The sequence below is a fragment of the Rhinolophus hipposideros genome (assembly GCF_964194185.1).
Source record: "Rhinolophus hipposideros genome assembly, chromosome: 16".
NCBI classification, from domain to species: Eukaryota; Metazoa; Chordata; class Mammalia; order Chiroptera; family Rhinolophidae; genus Rhinolophus; species Rhinolophus hipposideros.
The window spans coordinates 40,788,840-40,813,500 of record NC_138062.1 but is presented as its reverse complement, the minus strand read 5'-3'; the positions used below and the strand labels follow the sequence as shown (position 1 = coordinate 40,813,500).

Below are 24,661 nucleotides of genomic sequence, written 5' to 3'. Positions count from 1 at the left end.
TCACTCTTTTCAGCCTTAAGGTCAAATTCTAAATCCTTTGCAGTGTTTTTTATGCCGAAAATTTGGATATCTATCTCATGGGATTATTGTGGAGATTAAGTGACATGTAGAGTGTACAGTAGTATACTGTGACTGCATCATTAATTCACCTTTCAATGAAGTGCACATGCCCTCTTGACTGACAACTAGTGTTTTCTGTTTATTTTTTTCCTTATACCTCTTCAATCTATTGAAGATGCTTTCAATACCAATTTAATGATAACCACAGCTAACAGTTATCATGCACTCACATTAAGTCATTTAATCTTCGAAACAACCCTAGAAGGTAGAATTGTTACCATTAGCTCATGTGTGGACTCAGCATTTGGCAGCCAGGTTTCAGAGCCCAGCTCTTAAACACCGTTTCTACACTTTCAGCTGGACAGAACTGGGCCAGTTTTCCAGCCATATTCTGCTACTAGCAAACTCAGTGTTCTGTTCAGTAACCACTCTTAACTGCTTTCAGTCGTCAAGGACTCTCGCCTCGGTTCCCGGGTCACCCAGATGGAACCATTCCAGCTACGTCCTTTTAAGTTCTGTGACCTTTCACCTTGGCTAAGCAGCGAGTTTGCACCACTGTCCCTTTTCTTCAGTGGCCTAAGGCTAACCCACAGGGTCACTATTGTAAGTAGCAATACTGGTATTCTCTAAAAAGACACAGGTCTGCACGACTCCCTCAGTGAGCACTTGAACTGCACAGCTGAGCGCGTCCCAGGGTAAGGACACTGTCACGAAGGCTTGGGACAGCGTGATGTGCAGCAGGGCCGCGGCTTAGACGGGGAGAGCCGGTACAGGGACCAGATCAGCAGCGTGCGTTCCCGGGCGCGGCACGGGCTAGCCACCTAGGACCCAGCAGCCGGGAGGGGGAGGAAGGGGCGGAGCCAGAAGCCTGCCCGGCAGCTCCCCCGCCCCTTCCCCTCGGCTCTCCGTCCCAGCTCTTGCCCCGCCCCGCCCTTCTGGCCCAGCCCGGCGGCTCCGCCCCCGATGACGTCACCGGCCAGGCCAGCCGGCGCCATTTTGAAAGTGGAGCCCCTGCCGCCGCCGCCGCCGTCGCTGTCGTAGCTGCCGCCGCCGCTGCTAAAGAAAGAGCAAGAGCGGGGAAGCACAAGAGTGAAATCCACCATCCTGCTGGCTGGTCTGCCCGCCCCTCCTTCCTTCTTCCCCGACCCCCGCCCCCTCCCCCCACAGGTGCCATCCGCCGCCATCCGCCCTCTCTACCCCCCCATCCCCAGGTGAGGGGGGTGAGTTCAGGAAGCAGAGACCCCGAGGAACCCAGCAGGGTCACCATTTGCAGCGCAACATGGCAGGTAAAGGAGAAATCACCCTCGGCCACTGACAAGGCACCGCTTCCTTCCTCCTCCCTCCATCACCCCCTAGCGACCGCCTCTGCCTCGCATAGAGCCACGGGGCGCCCCTTGGATTTCGGGGAATTGGTCGGGTGGGGTGGGTGCGGGTGGGGAGGGTTCCGGTGAGGCGAGTGGTCGCTGTGATACCGAAAGGGCTTTTCAAATGAGGGCTGGAACCTTGGCATGGATGGGGGTGGGGTGTGTGCCGGCGAGCCGGGGGGTGAAGGCGTGGGTGGGGCGGGGTGGGGGCGAGTGCAGATTTGTCCCCGCAGCTGGGGAGCCTGGTGTAACCTCTGCTCCCCCCACTTCCCCCGCCCCGGGCTTTTTGGCGGATCTTCCTTCATTTAATTACTATTTTTTTCCCCTGCTGCAAGCCTCCTTGAGTGTTTATACAAATATATTTTGCACTGAGAAGCAAGAGTGCTTTACAAGTTTAAAATGCAATCGGTACCTATGTGTATTTTTTTTCCCCCCACTGTGGGTACGTGTATTTTTGAGACTATAAACCTGATTCGTTTTGTCTCAAACCGTCTCCCTTTCGTTGCTTACCCTTTACGTCCAAAGAGTACAAGGTCTTGAATACAGCAAGTTGCATGAAAAATGTGATTTCAACTTTCCGTTGTGCATGTTAGCTTTTGTGCAGATGTCCTTTTCCCAAAAGGCATTCAGTCGAGTTCGTTAAAATAGTTGAGTTCAGTGATATAAATAGCCATGGGGAGAGAGATTTAGGGAAAAGCTTGGGATGGAGAGGGGATACGTAGAGAAAACCAGGTTGGAATATTTAGCAAGGAACGGAAGTGGAGGAAGAGCAAGATAATTGCTTTGAGGATTACTTTTGTACATTTTGCTGTTGCTGAGTATCCTTCATGTAGTAGAATCAATTCTAGGTCTGGATTCAGTTTCTTTATCCATTGATTCAGGACATTTCCTCCTCAAGTGCTTAGAAGTGAAATAGAAACATTCAGCGACTAAACCAATTTTCCGGGCTTCTTTCAATATTTAGATAGATGATTAAATCTTTGAAAAGTTAACATGTTGGGTTGACTTGTGGTTTGCTATAAACAAGTTTTGCTCTTTGGCCTTGTTGAATAATTAAGTGAAATTAATATTGTTTCACACAAGAGGACAAATTAGCAAAATTAATTCTCTGCAAGGTCCTCTGGAATCTGACGGATAAGGTGAAGGGAGGCAAAACAAGCTTCCTTTTGACAGTCTCTCCACCAGTATTTGTTTCTGCTTTTCCTCTCTGGAGCTAGTGATTTGCTGGGAATGAAATGCAAGAAATGGGTGGTGAGTGTTGTGTTTGCTGTATGTGCGCTTTGGTGATAGGGTTCCTATGAATCATTGCTCCTCAGGCAGGCAGTAATGTTCCTGAAGTTTTCTCCTCGTGCCATGTTTTATGGTAGTTGAACCTTATTGACTTTTCTGCAGGCTTTTTAAAGGAAAACACTCTTTAAAGGAAAACTCTCTAACTTTTGGTATTTGCTTTTTCCTGGTAGGTCGTGCTTGAATGTAAGGCTTTTACTGTATTTGAGGGAAAAGGATGTTTTAAACGCATGTATAGTGTTAATGCCAGTACATGGCCTTTAAATATTTTATATCCCAAATCTCTTTTTTTCTAAAGCAATACCAACTATTGGGGACTAGCCTTTTTCCAAATTAGTGCTCTGGGGTGGTGGTGATGTATGTGGGCAGTATGAGGCTATTAGTATCATGCCAACTATGGATATCATCTCAGTGTTGACCGGAGTAAACATGAACAGAGCTCAGTTTTAATTGGTATGTTTTCTTTTTTCTAGGAGCTGGAGGAGGGAATGATATTCAGTGGTGTTTTTCTCAGGTGAAAGGAGCAGTAGATGATGATGTAGCAGAAGGTAAGAAAGCATTTAATAATGCAAAATTTGAGTATAGAATGTTCAAAATCTTGATTACTGAAAATTTTCCTCGCAGATGAGTCTGTTAATAGTTTAAGAACATTTTGTATTGTCCAAGCAACGGAAGAACAATTTTAAAAGTTAACCTTTCTGGAAAATAGTCTTAAATTCTTCATTCTTTATGCCTCATTTTATTATTTTTTTTTCCTGAATTAAATGAAAGGAACAGTAGATTATAAATATAAAACCCATGAAAAGAAAAGTCTGAGGTCTGTATGATAAAGGTTTCCTTGCTATATAAATTTCACTCACAAATAAATGGTGATGCATTTTGACGTTTGCGTATAATTTTAGATAATTAAGCTGAAATAGGTGCATCAGCATTGAGCTCAGAAGCATCTTGACAGCATCTTTTATTTTTGAAGGAAGATTTTTAGTTTTTTTTGAACTTGCTATTTTGAGATTGTGGTGTTGATTGGCATATTCTGTGAAGAAATGCTGGTTCAAGTGATGCATTTTATCGTCTTGTAAGGATTAATTTACGTGGGTAAGAAAACAGTACTGTGGATATATTGCACGTCTTCTGAGGGGCTTGCTTATTCTTGTGCATTTAGAAGCTGGATTCGATCAGTTGAAATACTTAATTCTTAATTTTCCCCCAAAATTGTTTATTAGTGTATTTTAGAAGTTTAAAGTTTTGAAACTTTAGGGTTTTGCACTCATCTGAAATGGTCTTAGATGGAAGAGGTATTATTTCCCAAAAAGTAGTTGCACTATTTCATCATTCAGAAATATTACTTAAGGTTTGAACTTCAGTATTCTGTGTCTTGAATTACAGTAGGAATTTTCCAGCAAAACTCAGATAAATCAAAACATGTCCTTTTAATCTTTTAAAATTGTCTAGTGTGCAAGTTGATAAATCATCTTTCTCTAAATTGTATTATCTTCATATTAAGGCCCTATTTCTGACCTTGTAAGTAGGTTTTGTGTTTTTTTTGTTTGTTTGGTGTTTTTTTTTTGAGAATTTGTCCAGGTGATGATGGGATGATGGCCTTGTGTTAATAAGCCAGTCAAATGCTTGAATTTGCTTGTGTCAGTGTCATTTTTAATGAAATGTCTGATCGGACTTTCGTGAGTCCTGCAGGGAGCCAGCCAACTGGCATGCATCATACTTTACAGAGCACTCATGTTTCTTTTCTTTTGAATCCTCATCTGTTTTTTCAGATGAGAAACTGGAAGCTTGAAAGAAGTTAAGAGACTCAGTGATGGTCACAGAAATAGCAAATCAAGGTTTTCTGGTGAAGACTATGGTGTTTGATTTGTTTAGAGAAATAAATCCTAAGTTCAAGGGAGGAGTCATACGTTGTTCACTTTCTGACTCCTTTACCTATTGAATAGTAGGCGCTCAAATATTGGATCCTTAGCTCTGCTGTCGTGTAATACCACGTTATGAAAGTGCTATATACTTGAAAAACATTCGTTGGTTGATTTCCATTTACTCCTTTTTATCAGAGATCTGTTGGGGGCCTCCTAAACTTTGAGCACAGGCTGTGAGGTGTCTAGAACATAAACGGTGCTTTGAAGGAGTTCATAGTTTACTTGTTAAACAGTCGGCGGAAAGACCACATGGGTGTTTTTATTGTTTTGTTTTGTTTTGTTTTAATGGGAGAAAATGTCCAAAATTTATTACAGATGTTTATGAGGGGGTGCCATAAGAAAATGAGATGCATTGGGCAGTTGAGATTTGCATGCCATTTTGGACAAAGAAGACGGGGTCTGGGATTTCAAAGAGAAAGTAGGTAATTTACAGGTAGATGAGAGAGAGTGAACATGTGGTAAACAATTCTTGCTGAGCCTCTCAGAAGCAATGGTATACAGTCAAGTTCAACAAACAGGCTTTGCTAGATTTCTCTGTCTGCTGCATTTAGTTTATGTTAATATTAGGATGTGAAGGTGATGCTTGCTCCCTTCCTGGAAGCTGACTTCCCTTAGGCAAGTCAAGAGGGAGAGGATCAAAGGTTCTCTCTGAGTGTTTTCTAACAACCAACCCAAAGTCAATATCCCGAAAGGCGGATTTTGGAGTGGCAAAACTTTGGTCCCCTTCAGTCCTGCCTTTGAAAGTTGGACTAAAAAGTTGCACGTTCCAGAAGCTAAGTTGGTAGGTTGCTCCTTTTTCATTGAGTCAACCATTCAGTCCTGAGAATAGTCATTTCAGTGAAACCATGGTGCAGATGAGCTCCCAAATTAGGTACCTGGATTTGATTTCATCAGAAGACATTGATGATTCCAAATTTACCGAACTGAACCCAAATGACTGTGACACGTATCATGGATCAATTGGTAGTTCTCTTCTGCTAATATTTAGTAGCTGCATTTGCTGCTGATTTCATTAGTTTTCTTTTGAAGTTGATAAATATTTTTAACATACAGTGCATTTTTAGCATCTTAACATGCTGAAGCGTGGTATGTATATTTTAATAAAAATATGACTTATAGTACCTATGTTTATACAAATGTATTGAGTATGAAAAGCACCCAATTTTCAACTTACACTGGTTTGATTTGGGTATTTTTGCATATTATACTTTGCCTATCAGAGTCTATCATCTTTATTTTACTAAGGGAAAATTTGCTTTTCTGAAATAAAATAAGATTAATAGTTTTCCCCCTTGGTTTAGACTAACTCTAAGCAGGTGGCATCTAGCTCAACCTTTAGCTTAGCTTGTCTGTTTTCTGTAAATGATACATCCCAAGTCCTTTCCCATTAAAGGCTTCAAATTGTCTTTCCCCTCCTACATGTAGTTGGCTGTCATGGCATGCCATTTTTATTTCTGTAGTGTTTTAATCTTTCCACATATCCACTTTTACCTTAGTTCAGGTTCTCAGTATCTCTCATCAGGATTGCAGTAACTTCCAAAATGGTTCCCTGCTTCTTGTCTTATATTTTCTTCTAAGTTAACCTTAAATGCAGTCCCAGTGCTATTTTTCTCGTAAATCTTCAGTGGTCACTGTATCCACACGATTATGAATTGCTTTCATCTATCTCAGCCTAGAATATGAGACCTTTCCCCACTATGGCCCCTACTTCTTTATGTTTATTTACTAGTATGGCTTAAGATCCAGCTAAATGGATATTGTTCTTCTTCAAACAAGTCCTGCACACTCGTACTCTTGGGTTTTTATGTTTTGCTGTTCCCACCTTGGAATGCCTGACACTCCTCCCACAGATCTTTTCTTATCAGAGTCCTATTTATCCTTGAACTCATGCTTGTAACCCTTTTACTTATCTCCCATTTTGGGGAAATATTTTAAAAATATTCCTTCATAGCACTTTGTATCTATATTTAGTATCCCAAACCTCTACTGTGATACTGGAAGCTCTATGCCAACATTCTGTATAAAATGCTGTGTTAGAACAATGCCTGGCACACAGTAGGCATTCAGTATTTGTTGAATAAAGGAATGTAAATGTTACTATTACAATGTTATGAATGGGAAAGAGAACAGGCCAAAGAAAGGCTGATGGAGATATACTTCTGGCAATCATGAATTTATTTACTTGACAAGCTTTATAACTGGATTAATGAGATTACAGCTGTGTAATAGAAAAAAATGAGGAGACCTTGAGTTTTTATCCTAATGACAAACTCATGTATAATCACTTTGGCTAAGTACTCCTCTGGGTTCCAGTATGTTTAGCCTTAAGATGACAGGATTGGATTGGGTGGTTTCTATTGTTCTAATCTTGTTAATTCTTAAAGATATTTTAGAAAGAAACAGCCCAACATTATTTCTATATTAAATTAAACTGTTTGAGATGTTGGACACTCTGGGAGCCTTAGTTAAAAAATAAGTCTTCACTGTTACTCAAAGGTAAGACTTTTCATTTAATGTTAAGTAATTTTTTATGATTTTCATTATTTTAATGTAAGTATAATTTTCCTTATCTTTATATTTGATAATCTTAAACTTTCATAGGAAATTATTTTGGATTATGATTTTATTACATGAAGGCTGTTTTTATGAAACTTGGATCTAAATGCATTACAGCTTTTCAACACTTCACTTCCTGTTTATTTTTGGTAGGATTTAGACTTGTGGACTGGTACTTGGGGAAAAAACTTTTAATGGTAGAATCTAAATACTCCCCAAATAAGGGAATAAATAAAACTTTGAGAAACATAATCTTTGGGGTATCACATATCTAATGCTTTTAAATCCATATGTAATGCTACAATACAAACAATTTAAGATCATTTGTGTTCTGTGTTTCTTAGAGTAGTATGCATGTTAGATTTAGGCACGAGGGTCAATTAGTAGAAAAAATGGAAGAATCGTGTTTGCAGATTTCAAATATTAGCACATTAGCTATATTCCAAAACCTAATGACCCATAACAAAGGTCTTATTTAACATTTTTACCTTGTATCCCATGTGAAATTGCTCCTTTCCGTTAACACTAGCATTACTACTGATGAAAGTCTAGTACTTAGGCAGTACAATCACTTACGTAGTGAAAGTTTGCCCATTAAATATCATGAATGACTATGATTATCTGGTATTAGGCAGTATCCTCGTTTTTATTTAACATATCAATTTTTTTCTTATTGATAAAAAAATTATAAGAGGTAATTGGAAGAGTATTAGTTGACATTTTGTCTCAGGTTATTAAAATAAACAAAAATCCAAAATTAAACTTAGGTATTTCTTTTTCTTTTCTTTTTTTTTTTTTAAAGATTTTATTGGGGAAGGGGAACAGGACTTTTTTTTCCAAGTCAAGTTGTTGTCCTTTCAATTTTAGTTGTGGAGGGTGCCATTTAGCTTCAAGTTGTTGTCCTTTCAGTCTTAGTTGTGGAGGCTGCAGCTCAGCTCCAGGTCCAGTTGCCGTTGCTAGTTGCAGGGGGCGCAGCCCACCATCCTTTGCGGGAGTCAAACTGGCAACTGAGCCATCTGGGAGCTCGACGGTAGCTCAGCTCAAGGTGCCGTGTTCAATCTTAGTTGCAGGGGGCAGAGCCTCCCATCCCTGGTGAGACTCGAGGAATTGAATTGGCAACCTTGTGGTTGAGAGCCCACTGGCCCATGTGAGAATCGAACCGGCAGCCTTCGGAGTTAGGAGCATGGAGCTCCAACCACCTGAGCCACCGGGCCGGCTCAGGTATTTCTTAATACTATCTTTTAGTGAACTAAATCATAAAATCCTTGAAAATTGTGGAATAAACAGAATGATGAGAGGTTGTTTGAAGCAAATAATTTTATTAGTAAAAAGATTCCCATGTATTACGTATTTGTACACATATATTGCCTAGTTTAGTTGCAGGAAGAAAGTTGCAGGAAGGTAAACTATGTTTTAAGTTTCTTATGCTATTAAATAGGAAAATTGAAAGGTAGGAAATAGATGTTTTGACTAATATTCTCAACTGTAATCTCTTTTCCCTTCTCTTAGGTGGTAATGGAAATTATAATTGAGTAATCAAGGGTATTCAAGTTGCTTTCTTAGTAGAAGGAAAGACAAGTAACAGCCTTGTAATATATAAATTAGACTTCTTATAGATAATTGAATTTAATTATTACACTATATAGTCAGTATATAAGGAAGAGATGGCATGGCCATCTTCAATAATCACAGCAGCCAACATTTATTGAGTACTTACTATGTGCCAGGTATTGTTTTAGGTGTTTTGTATATATTAATTAATCTTCAAAAAACTCCATGAAATACGTGGACACTGTTGTTTTTCTACGTTACAGATGAGAAACTAGGCTGGGAAGGTTAATTTATGAACTTGACCCTTGAGCAGGTGGTGGAACCTGGATTCTTACTTCAGATCTTTTGCTTTCCCTTTTACTTTCTTAGATCTTTAATTCTTTTTTTTTTTTTTTTCAAAACTTGAGCTACTTCTTTTAGTTCATGTGAAGGTGTTTAAAGTTCTTGGGATGTGACTTGTTTATAACAGTTTATTTGTAATGCCTAGTAGATTACTGTTTTGAAGTAATTAAATACAATTTGGAGACTTACTGAATTTTCTGATAATGAAATTCTTAAGTTAGAATATATTATAAATGGGCTGTGAGGGTTTTGTGAACGTTCTGGAGTTGTTTGTAAAGTTGTATTGTGTGTGCTTGTACACTTGCATTTTTCTGGTCAGAGAGGGTCCATAACCATTATTAAAACAGCCATCATTTATTGCATTTCAAAGTGTAGTGTGGACGACCCTTCAACTCTTTCAAAAGGCTTATGAAGTTGAACCTATTTTCACAATAACACTAAGACGAATTGCCCCAGTGGTACCAAAGCAAAGTGGGTACATCTGGCGCCTTAACATGAGTCACGGCCTTGGCACCAGGCAGTCCCAGGAAGTAGTCATGGTCGTCTTCCATCACCATGTACCAGCAGTGAAAAAAGGCCCACTTTGCTTAAGGATGTTCTTCATGAAGCAGGACTTCATAAAATTAATACTAGTTTTGTTAAATCTTGACATTTGGGTACATGTCTTTCTGTGTGACAAAATGAGAAGTACTCCTAAAGCACTTCTGCTACAGACCAGAGTACAGTGATTGTCTGGAGGAAAAACGTTAGTGTAATGATTTGTTTCAGGCTGAACTAGCTGCTCTTTTCAGGGAGCATTTTTACTGTTAGATTGGTGCAAAAGTAATTGTGGTTTTTGCGATTGTTTTTAACCTTCTAAACTGCAGTTACTTTTGCACCAACCTAATAGAACTACTGAGAAACTATGGTTATTCAGACTTGGATGTTTGGCAGTCATTCTCAAATGAACAGTGAATCTGTTGCCTCAATGGATAATATTTGTTGCCCATGATAAATTTTGAGCTTTCAAGCAAAAATTAGAATTTTGGAAAATGCATATCTGCCGTCCTGAACTTGATAACTTTCCAATACTTAAAAAAAGATTTTTCATACCAGATCAATAGTAATATTAGCTTATTAGTGACCGGTTTTTGCTAGCTGTGTAATGAAATGTGTCAGCATTTGGAAGATCTGCATAACAGTATTTTACAAATGACCAGTGCTTGTGATGTTAAGAATCATGCATAAGTAAAAGTGCAAGATAGAACATTGGATTTTAATGTAACAGATAACCGATAGGGTTTCAGATTCCACAAACCTTGAAGAAACTACCACTTGCCAACTTTTTGTGTAGTGTCAGAGATACTCATAACTGTCTGCAAAGCTTATTAAAATACTCCTGTCTTTCCAACTATATCCCCGAGTGAGGCTGAATTTTCTTCATATATTTAACCAACACAACTAGGGTAGTTGAATGCAGAACCTAAGAGAATCTAGGCGTCTTCTGTTAAATCAGACATTAGACAGACTTGCAGCAATGTGAAACAATGCCATTCTTTTCACTAATTTTTTTGGGAGGGGCAATAGTTATTTTCATAAATTTTTGTTAATAAAGCTTATTCTTATTATTTTTAAATGAATAAATACTTTAAAATTGAAAGGTTTTTGAGGTCCTTGTAAGGGAAATCCTATCCAGAAATATCCGACAACCGTCACTTTGGCCTGTTAATAGATTTCATTGTCCTAATGCATTAAGAGAGTCTCATGAACCACAAGATAAGGGATCAGAATAGCGTGCTGCTTTTGTGCATGAGTGTCTTAAAGCTTTCCTATGACTTTAGCCTATTTCCTTTTTGTTCTTTAGATATCAAATTATGATCTGCCTTCAACTTTTTCATCTGATGATCTTGATGAAGAAAGGATACCTTTACGACTTTAAAATATGTATTTTTAAACTTAGCTGTTCCTTAGATTAAATACCAGTATGTATTTGCCAAAATCCTTTGCCTCTAAAAGTTTTTTATGGCATTTCCCACTCTGCTCAGGTCCAGCTATCATTAATACTTTAATGTAGGATTACTGACATCCTCAGAGCCTAGTCTAGTGGCATTTCTGGGTTGGCTGCGTAGTCATTAGAAATTAGTTGATGCCCTTGACAGTGTATTTTATTTTGAGCCCAACATGTACAATTTTCATGTTTTTCCTGAAAGAAAGGCATAAAATTGGCATGGTAACTTTTTATTTCCCAACTCTTTTATTTAAAGAGAGGGAAAGGAGAAGGAACAGTATTTTTCTTTAAATTCTACTTAAAAATAGTTGCTGAATTTTCCATCCTATGAATGCAGTATCAACTACATTGCTTAGCATTTTCAGTATTTTCGTGGCTGTTTTTCTACCCTTTAAAAAAACACTGTCAAAGTATGTGGGGCATTTAAAACTAGCTGTACCAATTTTCCATCCATGTTTAAACATTGGATTTTTCATTTAAAAAGAAAGCTAATTTTTTATTAATATGAATTTTTTAGTTAGTATTAACAGTAGTTGATTAAGCTGTCATCTAGATCTTTGCCCATGGCATATGTGGAAACTTTGGCAAATCATTATTGAGTGCTTCTATATGCCACTATACCAAGGGTTATATATTTTGTAATTTTAGTTTCTGTTTGTTGACTTCCTTGAATGTTCAAATGTCAAATGATGTTTTTTCTCTTTGGAACTTTTTGAGTGATCTCTGTTATCCAGTTCCGGGGGTTCATGGACCAGTGACCCTGTGTAGGAATCTCTGCTTTAATCTCAAGTTTTGCCTATGGTGATACGCTTACTGAAATTTGGAGGAGTCAAGGATATTTTACATGGAAGTGATAATTTTTAGCCTATTAAGAAGGCATTCTCTCTTAGGAATGCTCTTAGTACTTATTGTTCCTGATGTAATACAGAGGGATGAATCTTCTCTAAGATGTTAGACTTGACAGCTTTAGTGTATTCCTTTAATTTTTTTTAAAATTAAAAGCTATCACTTTAACCATAGGTAAAAATATTGGAATATATTTGATTTTGAACCAATTGCTTGTTTTATATTTCATTTGGAAGGACTCTAAATTCTTCAGTTGTCTGTATTAAGAGAGAAACCAAAGTAGATAAAGTGGTGGATTGGTGGGAAATTTTAAAAATTTTCCTAAAGACTTGGAACTGCCATTGTACAGTTTCAAGTCTACTCTTCGTGAAAGTAGAAGTGGAACCTTTGTAGTTCTATTAACCCCGTATCTCTCTTTTTTCCAGCTTACCATGAGGTAAGTTTTATGGGCTTGGAGTAGACATGTTTCTAAAATAGCATAAGAGGAATTTTTAATATTTTCTGTTGGCTTATAGATTGGGAAGGCTCTATGTCAAGACAAACAGCCTGTTGTAGGCAATAAATGATTCTTGTCAAATTCCTATTTAGGGCTGCAACATGCGAAAATGGTTATTATAGAAATTGGTTGTAGAGATGAGATTGTACGTAGGTTGTTTTTTTCCTTGACATAAAAAGAGATTTATTTTTTTCTAGCAGCAGAACCAGTTCTTCAAGTGAAGAATTTTTAGCTCCCTAATATTTTAATGCACTTTTATTGTAAAAAAAACCTTGATATAAAATTTACCATCTTAACCATTTTTAAATGTACGGCTCAATAGTGTTAACTATTCACACTATTGTAAAACATCTCTAGTAGAACTTTCTCATCTTGTAAAACTGAAACTGAGCCCATTAAACAATTCCCCATTCTACCCTCCCCTCAGCTCCTGCTTTCTTTTTCTCTGAATTTGACTAATTTAGATACCGCGTGCAAGTGGAATCTTACAGTATTTGTCTTTTTGTGACTGGATTTCCTGTCCTCAAGGTTCATCCCTGTTGCAGCATGTGACAGAACTTCCTTTTTAAGATTGAATAATATTATGTATATACTGCATTTTATCTATCCATTCATCTGTTGGTGGACATTTGGGTTGCTTCCACCTCTTAGCTATTGTGCACTCCTGGTGTTTTTATATATAGCTGGGGCTCTGTGGGAAGGAACATTGTACTTCCTATCGGTGATTGGAGGTGGACGGAAAGACCACATCCAATGTGGAACCTGGAAGTATCACAGTGGAGGAGGCGAGAGAGTACGGATTGGTACTGCGAAGAGACACATCTATTATCCTAGGGTAATAATTTGAAAACTAGAACTGGATTACTTTATTTTATAGACTATTTCAGGATAGGATAAGGCAAAATCCAAATTTTTGATCAAAGTTTCACCTCATTTGTTTTGCAGTTTCTGATTTAAAAATAGAAAATCCCATAGATTTTATAAATCACTTTTCCTTACTGTAAAACTATGTTAACAATAAAGACAAGCAGTACGTTGTTTCAGGTATGTTTTAGTGAAGCAGTCTTCAGCATAATGGGAAAATTTGATAACTGCATCACATTTCTTTGTAATGAAATTGTAGATAAGGAGTGATCAAGGTTGCGTTTTTTACAGTAGCCTTTGAGGCAGGCATTATTGTCGTTTTGTAAATGAGGATACGGAGGCTCAAAGAAGTTGGACAATGTTAACCTAAGATTCTGAGTCAGTAAAACTATTTTGTCTGCTCTTTAGTTTGCTCTTTAGGTTCCCATGTTGCTTCTATGTGGTTCAATATTTAAAAATACTATTTCATTAAATATAAATCTCTGTTTCTCATAGGGAGAGGGTGGAGATAAGGTGAGGGCTCAGTTACTCATCCCCATGTTAACAAGTGTATGTTGAGTGCCCCTCACTGTGGAGAAAGAAATAGAAGACATGGTTCCTTCACTTTAGATGTTCTTAAGAAGGTCAATTTTTATTGCAATAAGCATTTTCTTTAACTTTGTAGCTTTTGGTATTAATCTGTTCGTGTTACTAGGAGATCTGTAGTTAATCTTACCATGCAGAAATTTTACAAGTGATGCCAGAATGTGAGTAGTTAATGATTTTCTCTTTTCCTAGTTGACATTCTGCTGGTTGATATTGAGATGGTGTCGTACAAATACTTCGTTGTTCCTGGGGTTAAATGAAAGAATCAGATATAGCTCAAATCCTTCTGAGATGCAAATGTCTTTCTGTGGTTTCAAATGATTGTAAGTTGAATTTACTGATGAATATTACTGGAGATTTCTCCAGGTAAAATGTGGTAGTTGACAAGCCTTTCCTTTCTTTCCTCTGTAGGCTATGTTTCAAAACCTTTTAATAGTTTGGCACTTTCTTACAAAGTGAAACATAAATTTACCGTATAAGCCATCAGTTCGTGGGTTATACATGAGTGTACACGAATGTTTATAGCAATATTATTCTTAATAGCCAAAAAGTGGAAACAAAGCAAATGTTTGTCAACTGATGATGTTATAAAGGAAAGCTGATGTATCCATACAGTGGAATATTATGCAGCCATAGAAAGGAATGAACGAACTACTGGTACAGGCAGCATGGGCAAACTTTGAAAACATTACGCTAGGTGAAGAAGCCAGTCACAAAACACTGCGTGTTACATGATTCCATTTTTTTTTGAAATGTCCAAAACAGGTAAATCAATGGAGACAGAAAGTAGATTAGTGGTTGCTAAGGCTGGTGGGGGTCAGGAGGAAGGGGAGTGACGGCCAGTGGGTAAGCATTTCTCTTGAGTGGTGGTGAAAATGTTACGGAATTAGATAGGGATGATGGTTCCACAATTCTGTGAATGTAGTAAAAATCATTGAATTATATACTGAATTTGAAAAAAATCATAAATTAAAAAACAGGCGAGAGGTAAGGTAGACTTCTCAAACATGTTAGAGCCAATTAAAAAACATGCATTTACAAAAGAATAAGCTTCCATTTTTCAGTACTTCCATCTCATGCGTAGACTGCATTTCCATCTGACTTTCTCCACTGTATTAATTAACCAAATCTAGTTTGCACATCTTTGCTACAAACCAAATATATGGCCATTATTTTCATGTTTTACTAACTAGGATTAAATACATACAAAAGGGTAAATCGAAACAATATAAGCTCTGTACAGTGACAATACATCTCCCTGTTACCCAGTCCCGCGGGTTCCAGTCCCGTGCTCCTTATTGCAGAGCTTTTTCACATTTGCATGTTTTTACTGAACCCGAGCGTGCTCATCATTTCACGTTTGAAAGCTGAGAAACGTGATCGGGCCTGTAGGCTTGTCGTATACGTGAGGCGATGAATTGCCCAAGTAGCTGCCATTTTCTTTGAACTGGTCTGTGATTTCTGTATTTTCAGTCCGATAGTTGCTGGGAAGATTGTACAGGTTTGGGATGTGCATCCAATTAGTGGACTCGAAACACAACTAAGTAAATTTTATAATTTGTAAGATATCCAAGTCTGTAAAAAGAACAATTTGGGTTCATTGATGTCTGAAATCTGTCTTACCCTTTATTAAATTCAACCTTGAGCTTTCTCCTGTTGGATATTACTGTTCCTGATAGTGCCTGAGATGACCAGGTCTTTCTGATAATTATTTAGTTGGGACTGTAATAGCCATTATAGAGTAGGATAGATCTTAAAGACCTGATGCGTCTGTTTTTTTCCTTCTAATGTATCTTTTTGACTGTTCAGTAAACATGTATAGGTCCTTTTGTTCACATATCCACCAGCTCTAATTCTCAACTGAATTTTTTGGGAATTTTGTTAACATTGTCTAAAATGCCAAAATGTTGTGATTTGTCTACTCAAATTGATGAATACAGCTTAATTAAATTCCTGCTCTGCAATAGTTCGTTAACATTAAGAATTTTTATTTAAAGAAAAAATAATTTTCTGAATATAAACAAAAGACGTCTGATGTATTTTAAAAATAAGTGTTCAAAAAACTTAGCTAACTGCTTATCAGTGTAAGTGCTTTCCATGGATTATCTCATTTAATCTTAACCAGCTCCTCAGGATAGGTGTTACTATTATTTTCATTTTAAAGATGAAAAAATCAAGGATTAAGTAAAGGAACTTGACTAAGGGCACACAGTTGGTAAATGGAGGAAGCCAGGGGCTGGACCTTTGTTCCTCTGACTTCAAAACCACCATAAGTAAATGAAAAAAATAAAATCACATATAATCTCAGCATTTTTTAGGTAATATCTGTTAAAATTTTGGCATAGATCTTTTTAGTTTACATTTATTTTTCTTCTGTGAATATATATTTTCAAAGCTGTAATTACATGAATCGTTTTGTATTGTGCTTTCCCCCCAGTAACATCTAAGAAGATAAATGGTTGTATGATATTTAATTGGATTTCTAGTGTAATTTGAACATTTAGGTTTGATTTTTGCTGTTACAAATTTATGATGAACATCCTTGTGAGAATCTTATTACTCTAGGGTATATTTCTGGAGATGGAATTGCTAGTCAGAGGTGTGATCTTTTTTAATGGCTTATAGTGTGTATTACCACATTCCCTTAGAAAGCTGGTGTTGGCTTTCACTTCCTCCAGCAGTGATTGGGAGTGCCCATTTCCTGACTTGTTGACAATGTCTGGCACGATATTACCATTCAGAAAAATGTTTCCCACTTACTTGTTTGAGTGTGTTTAAGTGTGTAGATTCTGTTCATGTTTTGTGTGCTTTGGGGATGCTCATCTTCATTATTCATTTGTAATAGCATAGACCTTTTCCTTCTTTGAGTCATATATAGCTGAAGAAAGTTGCATGGAAACTCAAAGAAATGAGTTGGAAGCTAAAGTAGATGGGAAAGACTTTCTAATGAAGTGGGGTTTTTTTGGTTTTCGTTTGTTTTTGTTAGGCTAAGGAAAGCAGAAGATAAGGAAAAACATTTGAAAACTACTTGATACCTTGCCTGTAAATGAGGATAATTAATAGTACTGTTATTGGGGATTAAATGTACATGAGTTTAGTTTTGGCACATACTAATCACTCAGGAAATTTAACTGGTGCAGATATTTCGTTTTTTAATGCATGATTAACAGAAATAACAGATTAACAGAAGAATAAAACCTTTTTCAAGTCCACAAATCAAGATCCACTATTTGTTTTTGAGATCTGGGGATGGTTATAGGCACTTGCAATAAGTATATGTTGCATTAATGAAAACAACTTGAGCTCGGTTGGGTTAGGAGTTTGGGAATCCAAAGAGAAGTAGGACGTTTAGTTTCATCAGAATTGGTATTAGGCTGGGGTCTCGCATGCTGACTACTTATTTGACTAATTTTAATGTGTGGCAGCAAAAGTTCAAGCTTGTTCCTTTTTAATTTTTTTGGTCTCGTTTTCCCATTTTTCTCAAGTTCCTCCAGTGTTATGTTTTTTCCTGTGATTGTATACTCTACATCTGCTCTCAAGAATAATGTAATTGGGGAGCGAGGGGGGACTTTGAACATGCACTAGAGCCCAAAGCATCCTTCGCTATTAGTTTCATTTTCCCTTAGAAGGTAGGAGTGGAGTTTGAGAGAACCTGAAGGTGTGATCTGAAGAAAATCCTTTTAGAAGTATTGACCCTTAAACTGCTATGTCTCCTCCCCCTCCCGTTTGTTGCCTAAGGCAACATTGTAAGTGCGATATTCTTTTATATTATAAATATTTTCTCATTACTCTTTCCTCCGCTCCTCAGCTGCTTTTATGATGATCTGAATCCTTTACCAGATCTTGAATAGGCTGAAGAATATTATGTAGAGCCTGTAAACATTTCTACAGGAGTCTGAAGAGAAAGGCAATTTTATTGTACCAATGAATACCTTTATTTCTCCCCTTGATTCCTTATTCAGATATGTGCAGTTTTGTTTTGTTAAGAAGAATTGTATTAGCCCAATACAAGTACTTCTCAAGCTTACGAATTTCCTGGGGATCTTGTTAAAATGCAGATTATTATTCTGTGTGTAGATCTGGGGTGGAGCCTATGATTTTGCATTTCTAACTAGCTCAGTGATGGCCATGTCTCTGCGGCTGCTCTGGTGGTCTGCGGTCCACACTCGGAGTGACCAGGCAGTGTATAGCCTGTTTTTAGGGGAAGGGAGAACAGGTAAGGCAGTATCTTAATTCTTTTACTCAGCATTTCTGGCAGACTGGATAGATCCATTGTGCTATTCTCACATCAGTTAACATTTGTTCAGTAAATGAATAAACACCTCCTGCGGAGCTTTGTACTAGCTGTTAAAAGAGCAGCTTGCATCGGAGTACTTCCCTGGTTGTTGGATTAAATTTGTGTTTGTATTCCAAGTTTAGGTCAGATTTTACCAAAAGGTTTTCTCTTGCTAGTAATCTGCCTGTTAGTAGATTGTCCCCCAGTGCTGTGAAAGGATGAATTTAGGAAATAAAATCTTAACTTTTTAATTGATTGTTTATAACCTCTAACACAGATTTTTAATATGTATAAATGAGTAACCTTTTAATTTTTATGTTTGTGATTTTCTTTGCTTCATTAGCCTTGAGGTACCTTTTCAGTCTCCAATCAGGATTTCTCTTCCCTCCCCAGCTACCTAATCTTAGTTTTGCTTTAGGTTGGTTTTGATTTTATCTGTAAGCTCATTGCACATAGTTTAACAAGTCAGTAGTTTTAAAATTTAACAGTTTTCTGTCCCTCTTACCTATCCTCATCTTGACTCCCCTCCCCAAACTCTTTTTAGCTGTTTCTTCTGGTATTTATTCTCCTATTTCTAAACATTATACTTATACATCTGTTTCCTTATCAATTTTAAACATCTTCAGATGTTCAGTTTTATTCTGCCCCTCCTACCACTCCCCTGTTTTCTCAATATTTGTATACCTTTATTATTGTTTAAACCAATGTTCACAGTTGTAGCAAGCTGAATAATGCTACATCCTGTAATCCTGGGAACTAGTGAATATTACCTAATATGGCAAAGGGATTTGAGATGTGAGTAAATGAAGGATTTTGAGATAGGAAGATTATTGTGGATTATCCTCCTAGGCCCTAAATGGAATCACAAGGGTCCTAATAAGGAAAAGGGGGAGATAAGAAGGTCTAAGGGGGAGATAAGAGGTGTGACACCAGAAGCAAGAGGTTGGAGTGATGTAAGGAAAGGGTCTTCACACAAGTCAAGGAATGCAGGTGGCCTCCAGAAGCCAAAAAAGGCGAGGAAACAGATTCTCCCATAGAGCTTCTAGAAGGAGCTAGCCTAGCTGACACCAATAAAACAAATTTTGGATTTCTGGCTTCTAGAACTGTAGGAGAATAAATTTGCCTTGTGTTAAACCACCAAATCTGTGGTAAATTGTTACAGTAGCCATAGGAAACTAATACAGTAGTAGATACATTATGTCCATATAAATACTGGTCACTGCTGTCAGATAGTGAATTATGATTATATCCTTTCTGCTGTAACATTGTTTTCTCGAGAGTTAATAATTACCTTGTTTTTCCATTTGTTTGTTTGTTTGACCTACCTTCACTGTTTTCTTTCTTCAACTTTCAATATAATTTTCTCCATGGTTAGAAGAATCAGATAATCCTTACCAGTTTATTATTTCCCTTTACTCCCACCCAAGTTCTCCATGTGTTGTTTCAGTCTGGAGTGATTTGCTTCATTTTCTGTCAATCTATCGATCATCCTCAAATCTGTCAGAATATTGAAGTATATCAGATATTCCATCAGTTTTACTTCTGCCTTGAGCTCTATCCCTCCCATACTCCCTCGGTCTGGCCTGCGTTTTGTTGCAGCATAGCTGTTGTCCTTGGATTTTCCTTTGTTCTTACCCCTTTCATGTTGCTATTGTGAGGATTCCTTTTGCCTCTCCTCTGTTGGATCTCTGTTCTGGGATCCCATGTCTTTTCCTTACTTGGTTTACTCCCTCATTTTATTGGTGCACAGCTTCCAGTATTTCATAAGAGTGCATGGGTAGTACAGTTTTTGAGATCTTGCTTGTCTGGAAAAGATGTCTTTGTTTTCACACTTCCATGTTTGGCTGGATATTGGAGACCATCTTTCCTCAGAATGTGGGAAGCATTTCTTTTTGTCTGCTGGTGTCCAGTGTTGCATTTGAGAAGCCTGATGATGCCATTCTGTCCGCTCTTCTTTTTTCCTCTCTAGATGACGGGCCTTGGTGTGGGGTCTTTTTCGTTAACTGGATCAGTACTCTTTGGGCCCTTTCGACTTGTAGAGTCATTTCCTTCAGTTTTTTTTCTGTTTTATTCTTGCTGGAACTCCTGTTACGTGTTTGGACTTTCTGATCCTCTAGATTTTTGTTTCTGTTTTCCTTCTAGTTTCCATCATCTGTACGTTTTGTTCTACTTTCTGGGAGAGTTCCTCCATTTTGTTTCCAATTCTTTTCATTGATTTTTACAATTGCAATTATTACATTTTTAAAAGCTCCCCCTCCCCATTCCTCTTTCAGCAACCTGTGTTGTAAATGGAGTATATTTGAGAAGATTAATTTTATAAAAAAATTTTCTAATCTTGGCATTGGTTTTCCTTTGAATTTCTTTTTTCTTATTTGTGTTATTAGACTGCAGTATCTGGTGACCCCTGGTTGTCTATGAGCATTTAAGAATGAGGTGCTAAAAAAGTAGATTGGAAATGCGAGCTAATTAGCTGTGAGCTTCACTGTGAGGTGATGAGCCAGGGACTTCCAGTGTCTCTGTGTGAGAAGGAACTTCCAGTGTCCTGTCTTGGAGGGATGTCAGCGTGGGAAATGTCACACTCAGGCCTGGCTGTTGACATTCTGTGAGCCAGCAAGATAGGCGAACGTTTCATTTTAGTTTAGTATGCATCCTTTTACTTAATATTGTTTTCAGTTTGGTATTTCACCAATGTCTTCTGGTTCAGTTTCTTCAGAAAGTAAAGTAGTTTTCTCCCTCAGAGTGGGGCTTCTTTGCATCTTAAAGTAGATGTTTCATCCAGTAGTCCTGTTTTGAGCCCCAGACCTCACGGTGGTCCTTTCCTGACCTTCTGTTGGATGAATCGGTTTGCCTCTCCTTGGCAGCTCCTTCCTTGTGCTCTTCAGAGGGTTTCAGTTTCCTTTATTCTGCTGCTATCTGCTTTCTATTTTCCAGCACATTTGTCATCATGTTCCTTCTGCTGCTTCCCTGCATGTGCCTTTTGTTCTTACTGTCTTAAACTGGTTTTGTTCACTTATTGTCATTTTAGTGGGTTCTAGAGAGTAGAGATAAATGAGTGTGTTTTAAATCTCTGTGTTTAACAAGTGTATCATTAAAATGTTTATCGTTTCATTTCCTTTATATCTCAGAACACTTGGTAATCACTTTCTCTGCAATGGAAAAGGAGAATCTGTAGAATTTATATTTGTAATTTTTTTATATCAAAGTAGATTTAATTGTTTTCTTAGCTCTAAATTATATAATGTTTTTAATACGTTAAGCCTTGTAAGGTGGAATTCTTTTCCTCAATTACAGCAAAAAATGAGACAAGTTAAAATAAAAGACACTAACTTGTATTTTCAAACCTAAATTTTAGGCTTTAAGGAGTTAGCCAAAAGCAGTGAGGTTTTACAAAATTTGTTATTACCATTTTTAAACTTTGAAATGTACTCTGAAGTATTAAACGCTCCAGGGACTGGGTCTTTATTTACTGTGCTGTCTTCAGCACCTGCAGCCGTGTACGTATGACACACGTAGTAGGCGTTCATGAAGTATTTGTTGACTGAATGCATATGTGAAATTTGTTCATATTTAAAATGTCAGAGAAAGCTTTAGCTTTATTAGGTAGAATGAATTCAAGTTTGTTTCTATTCTTAAAATCACTTTTAATTAAAACATTGGTCCCAGAGTAAAGACATTTATAGGTAAAACGTAAGACTATAGTGAGTTACTGATTTCAGGGCAGCTAAGACCATAATTTTCTTTTGGGAATATCATTTGTTCCTGAAACCAACATGTAGAATTAAGGGACTAATAGTTTTTCTGTTTTTCATCCAGAAGCACTCACCTCCTGATATTAGTAATACAGTGTTTGTACGCCTAATACAAGGCTGTCTCTTCCTACCTCTCAGATCTTTTCTGTCATTCTCTCCCTTGGTCGCTAGGAGCTCAAGCCACAAGGGCTTTCTTGGTGGTTGGGAACATACAACATCGTAATCTTGCTGAAGGCTTTGAACTTGCCCTTCTTAACCTGGAATATACCTTACCCAGAGTTTTGTATGCTCTTGACTAATCTGTGTAAACTAACTGATTCACCTCCCAATCCTAAAGTATACTCAGTTACCTCCTTTTTTCTTTTTCAAATACCTTTATTATTATTTGAAATCACCTTGTTCATTTTTTTTGCTTGTTTATTGTAGGCTTTCTCCCAAATTTTAAATTTCATGCACGAGGGCATGAACTATTATTTCATAATAACTATTATTTCATAACGAGGGAGATTATTTTGTCCTACCTCTTTATTCTTAGCATTAATAGTTTCTGCCATGTAATAGTATCTGGCACTTCGTGGGCTTTTTGTAATTATTTGTCCAGTGGGTAGATAAATTGTGCGAGGTGTTTTCACACGCCATCCCATTTTAAAATATTTGAAATTTCAATTTTTTATTTTACTAAATGTGCGTACTTTTTTTAAAAATAGGAACTACGGTAAACTAAAGAAGTTAATTCTGCCCAGTTTTGTGAACCAATAAAAGGAGGCCCAGAGAAGTAGCTAGAGTCACATAAGCTATTATATAGGCCAAGCTGCTGTGAAAGATCCAAATATATAGTGGTGCCCACAATTAGAAGCTTATTTCTCTGTCATGTAACCCAGCAGTGGTAGAGAGGAGTATGAAATGGATAAACTGCTTTTTTGGCCGAGACTATCCAGCATCACAGGTTTCTTCTGTTTCGCTGTTCACCTTTCTGTGGTGTATTACTGTTGTCTGCATGGTCATATCTCTGTTACCCCCTTCCAACACCCTCCCCCCCCACCACAGAGAGTAGGGCAAGTAATATAATTTTTTTTTAAGGATGTGATATGGAAATTTTACACTCACATTCCATTATTCAGAACTTGGTCACTGGCCTTTGGAGAACCTAAGAAATGTAAAGTCTTATTTCCTGTTAAAACTGTTTAGTTTTGCTGGGGTCGGGGAAGTGGGTGCCAGGGTGTTCTAGTACAAAAAGGTGAAAGGGAGAAATGGCCACTTACTGTAGGAAGTTAATCTCTGCTATAGCTGGTGATTCTTAGAACTTTTACTCAGGAGTATTGACTCCTTAGTTCAGTGCTCTTAAACTTCCTTCATCAGCACCTAACGTTAGGTATTTTCTTCAGGAAATTAAAAAAGAAAAATGTCACCATAACTAACTTTCATTGTCAGAAATGTTGGTTAGTGCAGAATGGGATAGGTTCTAGAGTAGTAACAGAATAGTAACAATGAAAAATGTTCAACTTTGGTTTGGTTGTTACCTTGTTTGATGGGGCACACAAAGAGCCTACCTACATTTCCCTTTTAAGAGGCATGAGTCCCCCTCCAATGAGGAGTATGTAGCCTAGTTAGAATAGGGGAGATTATTAGGCTGGGTGATGGTTTCGGGAAACCATGCCATTTTAGATCTTGGTTTTCATACTTGCTAGGTGAGAAAAGGCCATTCTGGCATTTTTTTCATTATAGGTGGATTCCTGGTTAAGGACTAAGCTAAATGTGAAATACGGCCACATCTGGACAATGAAATACTAAGAGTTGTGTCTGCTGGGGGCAGGAGCTGGGGGTGGTTCTGTGAAAGGCTTCTCAGCCCTTTAAAAAGAAACCATCTCAAAAACAAAAAAAAAAGAAAGAAACCATCTCTTTCTTTCCTTTTTTTTTTTTTGCTACAGTGTATGAGAATGTATCTGGAGCTGCTACATTCCCTCCTTCCTCTCTTTTACAAATTATTTTGAAAAATTTAAAACTCATAAAGAAGTTGAAAAATAATAAATACAACTGTAGCTATTTGTATTTGCCATTTGTAAACATTTTGCCACGTTTGCTTTCTCTCTCCTCCTATACACAGACCTGCACTCCTGCCCCCAGGTCTTTTGAAAGTAAGTTGGAAACAGCATATGGTGCTTTACCCTTAAATAGCTCAGCATTTATCTCTTAAGAACAAGAATATTCTCTTACACAACCACAATACCATTATAATACCCAGGACATGTAGCATTAATTCAGAAATGTTCTCTATTACACAGTCCATATTTAAACTTCCTCAACTAGCTCAAAAACTGTCCTTAAAATTTTCTTTTCAATCCAGAATCCAGTCAAAGCATTTGATTAATTTTGAAGAGTCAAGGATTGTTACCTTATAAAAATATCGCTTTCTGGATTCCACCATCTATTTTATTTGAATTCAATCCAAGTTAAGTATTTTTGGCAAGACATATTACATAAGTGAACATAATATGTACTTCCTAGTGCATCAAATCATGTAAATTTGTCTGATTATTGGTGATTCTTAGTTTGATCACTTGGTCATGTATTGTCTGCCAGATCTCTTTAAAAAATAACCTTTTTTCCCTTTGTAGTTAATAAGCATTCATTGATGGGTTTTGCCTAAGGCATTCTGCATTGGTGGATGCAGAAGGGTGATTTTTTAAGTCTCGCACCCTTTCCTCTCCTTTTTAGTATTACTATGGATTCGTAGGTTTGGGGGTTTTTTTATTCCATATATTAAGAGTCTATT

The 24,661-nt window shown here is 37.5% G+C and overlaps 1 protein-coding gene across 1 annotated transcript in view; it reads left to right on the top strand.

The window, feature by feature from the left end:
* The first annotated feature begins 812 nt into the window (after positions 1-812).
* PPP2R2A (protein phosphatase 2 regulatory subunit Balpha) overlaps positions 813-24,661 on the top strand; it is a 72,881-nt gene continuing 49,032 nt past the window's right edge. The window contains exons 1-2 of the mRNA XM_081077668.1: positions 813-1,346; positions 3,185-3,259. Coding sequence (XP_080933794.1) covers positions 1,340-1,346; positions 3,185-3,259 — 82 coding nt within the window. The 5' untranslated portion in view covers positions 813-1,339. The remainder of the gene's footprint in view (positions 1,347-3,184; positions 3,260-24,661) is intronic.